This window comes from Penaeus monodon, chromosome 6, assembly GCF_015228065.2.
Source record: "Penaeus monodon isolate SGIC_2016 chromosome 6, NSTDA_Pmon_1, whole genome shotgun sequence".
Classification (NCBI taxonomy): Eukaryota; Metazoa; Arthropoda; class Malacostraca; order Decapoda; family Penaeidae; genus Penaeus; species Penaeus monodon.
This window is the reverse complement of record NC_051391.1, coordinates 2,627,435-2,632,517: the sequence shown is the minus strand read 5'-3', so window position 1 is coordinate 2,632,517 and position 5,083 is coordinate 2,627,435. Positions and strand designations below refer to the sequence as shown.

At 32.7% G+C, this 5,083-nt stretch overlaps 1 protein-coding gene across 1 annotated transcript; it reads left to right on the top strand.

The window, feature by feature from the left end:
- Positions 1 to 31: 31 nt before the first annotated feature.
- LOC119574153 (zinc finger protein 2-like) lies at positions 32 to 4,441 on the top strand (the record flags this gene model as incomplete). Its single annotated transcript, XM_037921247.1, is given in 4 exon segments — positions 32 to 212; positions 483 to 1,058; positions 2,910 to 3,185; positions 3,454 to 4,441. Coding segments are annotated over 4 exon segments (1,327 nt in total), but the record flags the coding sequence as incomplete, so codon positions are not given.
- Between the last annotated feature and the right edge of the window lie 642 nt (positions 4,442 to 5,083).

Here is a 5,083-nt window from a genome sequence, read left to right as displayed (position 1 = left end):
CTATGAATGCAGCTGCACAGCTGCCACAGCGTCTCTATCGTCACTTCAACAGCGCACACAGTAGCCAGAATTCACAGACCAGCTTCACCTGCCAAAACTGCTGTGCCACGTTTGCCAAGAAGAGATATTTAGATTCCCACCTTCTGGCATGTGCAAGCAAAGCCAGCGACCAGATGCCCTATAAGTGTACAATGTGTGATAAGTCATTTAAGGTATGTGCGTATGTAATTTGTTTCAGTGTCTTTTGTTTGTCTCCTTTGGGGCTTTCTTGACAAATTATAGGTGTATTGTGTCTTTTGTTTGTCTCCTTTGGGGCTTTCTTGACAAATTATAGGTTTAGTTTCTTTTGTTATTAAGATGGGGGTTAATGTAACTTTAATAACAGTACTGAAAATTTAAATGTAAAGTGACAGTAATTCTTCAAACACTAGTCATTCAGCTGAATCTGTATCATAACAGCGTTCACCTGTTTCTTTTTCCAGCTGATGAGATACCTGCGGATTCACATGCAGAAACACAATAGCAACATGAACGAGCAGTATTATTGTGAAATCTGCAGTAAAGTGCTCACTGACAAGAGGAACCTTATCTTGCACATGAAGAGCCACACAGGGGAAACCACCACATCATGTGAAGTGTGTGGAAAGACATTCAACCGCAAGTCATACTTATGGACTCACATGCGCATCCACACCAACGAACGACCTTATGGCTGCAACTACTGTCCGAAGTGGTTTAAGCAGTACAGCACGTGGAAGAATCACGAGAGAACTCACACTGGGGAAAAGCCATATAAGTGCCAGATCTGCCAAGCCCCTTTCACCACAAGTTCGTCTGTGTTAAAACACTTGCAATACGCTCATCTCAACATAAGGGATTTCACTTGCGAGTTGTGCAAGAAGTCGTTCATTTGCAAACCCAAACTGGAGGAACATATGAAAGTTCACACAGGAGAAAAACCATATGAATGCCATATATGTCATCGTGCCTTCAACAAGAAGAACAATCTTCGGACGCACATGTACATTCACTCTAATAACAAGAGATATAAGTGTGAGGTATGTTATTTGTATGTGTTTTTGGTTTGTCATATGTCTGTCAGGATAAGATTAGAATATACTTTTTGGGCAGTGGTTTTAAGTGAATCATAAAGAAATGCCTATATCATCATCTGCCAAAATACCATATTGGACAGCAATACCATTGTTTTGTATAGAGTAACAAAGATCTATATAATAATTTTACTAAAACTTTACTTGACATATATATGGTAATGCCTATCTATCAATTTCTCACACACACACACACACACACACACACACACACACACACACACACACACACACACACACACACACACACACACACACACACACACACACACACACACAAAATATATATACATATAGATAGATAGATAGATAGATTTAGATTTAAAGATAGATAGATAGATTTACATTTATAGATAGATAGATAGATGGATAGATTTAGATTTATAGATAGATAGATAGATTTATAGATAGATAGATAGATAGATTTATAGATAGATAGATAGATTTATAGATAGATAGATTTAGATTTATAAATAGATTTAGATTTATAGGTAGATAGATTTAGATTTATAGATAGATAGATAGATTTATAGATAGATAGATAGATAGATTTATAGATAGATAGATAGATAGATTTATAGATAGATAGATTTAGATTTATAGATAGATAGATTTATAGATAGATAGATAGATTTATAGATAGATAAATTTAGATTTATAGATAGATAGATTTAGATTTATAGATAGATAGATTTAGATTTATAGATAGATAGATAGATAGATTTATAGATAGATAGATAGATAGATTTATAGATAGATAGATTTAGATTTATAGATAGATAGATTTAGATTTATAGATAGATAGATTTAGATTTATAGATAGATAGATAGATTTATAGATAGATAAATTTAGATTTATAGATAGATTTATAGATAGATAGATAGATTTATAGATAGATAAATTTAGATTTATAGATAGATAGATAGATTTATAGATAGATAGATAGATTTATAGATAGATAAATTTAGATTTATAGATAGATAGATTTAGATTTATAGATAGATAGATTTAGATAGATAGATAAATTTAGATTTATAGATAGATTTAGATTTATAGATAGATTTATAGATTTATAGATAGATAAATTTAGATTTATAGATAGATAGATTTAGATTTATAGATAGATTTAGATTTATAGATAGATAGATAGATTTATAGATAGATAAATTTAGATTTATAGATAGATAGATTTAGATTTATAGTAGATAGATAGATTTAGATTTATAGATAGATAGATAGATTTATAGATAGATGGATAGATTTATAGATAGATAAATTTAGATTTATAGATAGATGGATAGATAAATTTAGATTTATAGATAGATAGATAGATTTAGATTTATAGATAGATAGATAGATAGATTTAATCTATAAATCTAAATCTATCTATCTATAAATCTAAATCTATTTATATGATTTATAGATGGATAGATTTAGATTTATAGATAGATAGATAGATTTAGATTTATAGATTGATAGATAAATTTAGATTTATAGATAGATTTAGATTTGTAGATAGATAGATAGATTTAGATTTATAGATAGATAGATAGATTTAGATATATAGATAGATAGATAAATATATAATATTCCTTAAATACAAGCACTTTCTGCTTTATCCAAAACTTGTATAATTTTCTGTAGCATTACAGAAGGATTTTTTTTCTTTAATGTATTAAATGTTATTAACTGTCCACTTTGAGCTTGAATATATTCTTCATTAGAAAATAACACAGTATTGTTGCAAATATGCCAAAGAATTATAAGTTTGATTGCAAAACATTCCTCCATTACAGCTGTGTGGAGAAGGCTTTATGCGAAGATCCGCAATAGAGAACCACATACTTGACCGACACCACGGGCTTGAGTTTATGCTAAGCTCAAACACGCCGAGGGGCAACAAGGAGGGTGGGATGGGGACCTCTGCAACCTCGCCCTTCATTTCAGTGGTGGGAGCCGAGGATGGCAGCACGGACGATAGCTACATTGTGATCTATGCTGACGAGGATGAGGAACTGGAGAACTCCCAAGAGATGGAGGTTACGGTCTCAGCAGAGGGAGGAGAGACCAGTGTAAGTGCAACATTCCTTGTTAAGTATAATAAGTATGAATAAACTTGCATGAATGGAGGCAACTTCTTTTTTGGTCTTGTTATTGACAAAATTTGTAATGAAAGTGCATGTCTTACGTGAACATTTTTCAGGTGTATTAAGTGAATAACACATACCAGATTCTAGTGAAATACATAGGTAGATGGGTTTATAGCTGTAACTTGAAGTCTCAGTTAACTAATTACAGAAAATAGTGAAACTTGAGGAGAAAAACACGTTAATTTTTCAGGCTGGCCTTACAAGCAAACACTTACCACTGGGAGGAAGCTGCCATGCTGGGAGTTCTGTTACAGTGGAACAGCAGCCCGATGTATTATCCAGAGTCATCTTGAAGGAAGAAACCCCAAATGATAATGCAGAAGCAATAATTGCATTCATGTCAACCGAGGATGAGGTGGTGGTGCCCACAATCACAATGCAAGAAGATGGTTCCTCAAACATTGACCAGGTGATGGAGATAGATCCCGCTCAGTTCAGTCAGGAAGTAGTAACGTGTAGTGGGACAGTGGCCGAGTACACGTAAACATAGGCTGCATAGAGGGGAAATCCTAGAACATCCTGATACAAACTGAACTGTACTTTTATTTATGAAGACACAGAAACAAATACTATCTGAAGAAAAAAAGTGCAAACTCAACTTATATTCCTATTCCTTGTACTCAGGTTTCCAACTTACTCTAATAAAATATTAATTGTGGCCTGACTTGACTGTGATAAATATAACACTTAATGTTTAGTGGATCTCAGAAAGGAAAGCAGTGTTATTGTGTTATTTTAAGTTGTCTAATTAAAACCTTTTTCCAACTTCCACACACAAAATGTGAATTAATATATTTTGATTGATCTGTGAAATATATCAAGTAATATAAAACTTTAAATTAGTGTGTGAAATTATTCACTCGGAAGTCTAGGTGAACATTACTCCGACTCTGTAAAAAGGAGGGAGAGAAAGAACATCCATGACGCTCTCCTTGAGTCCACAATGCATATAATTTGCCATCTTTGTATCATTCTGGGATAGAACGATACAAGTATTCCTCTATTCATGATGGGAATATAATGCATGTATTTTGTGTTCACTGTTCAAGATCTGTAAATACCCAGGGAACTTTTCATCGAACTAGCCAGTGAATGAAATCCCTATAAAGTAAAGTTATCGAATTTGTCCTCCTATGTGAATTATGTTAACTGACCAAATATAAGAAAGAATATGCCAAGCATTTTTAAATAATCCTCTATAGGTAATAAAAAAGCTGTTGAACTGACACATAAAGTACTACAGTTAAATATAAACAAATTCAAAAATAAATTATAACCCATATTTACTTAATACACATAGGATGCAGTCCACAGATTGTTTTAATTGATTTTTTTTTTTTTTTTTTTTTTTACCAGATGACTGCAAATTTAATATGGTGTCTAGACTTCACATACTTGCATAATTTATTGTGTGTTTTGACTATCAATTGTTGTCCTACAGTGCTTATAATCCGGAAGCAATATGAGAAAAGTCGCACACCTACAACGTGAACCCTAGTAACTTTACCGTAAAGTCACTGCACCAAGTCTCTTATGTAAAAGCTAGCTTACTATCCAGTAATTCCGTTGGCATTTCAGCGACTCTGAAATAAAAAGATACTGAAATAATTACTTACCTTGAACTCTGGTTTTATTAATTTTCATCCATACCTGTTTCTCATGCCAATGATTAAGACTGCCAGTAGTCTTGACAATATAAATTCATCCACGTAAAAAAAATATGCAATAACCTTAAGACTTCAGTTTTCTTTTTTTCATTCAATTGACTTTAAAAATTCAGAGAGACAAAAAGAGAAATGAAGGACGGAGAGAGGGGAGAG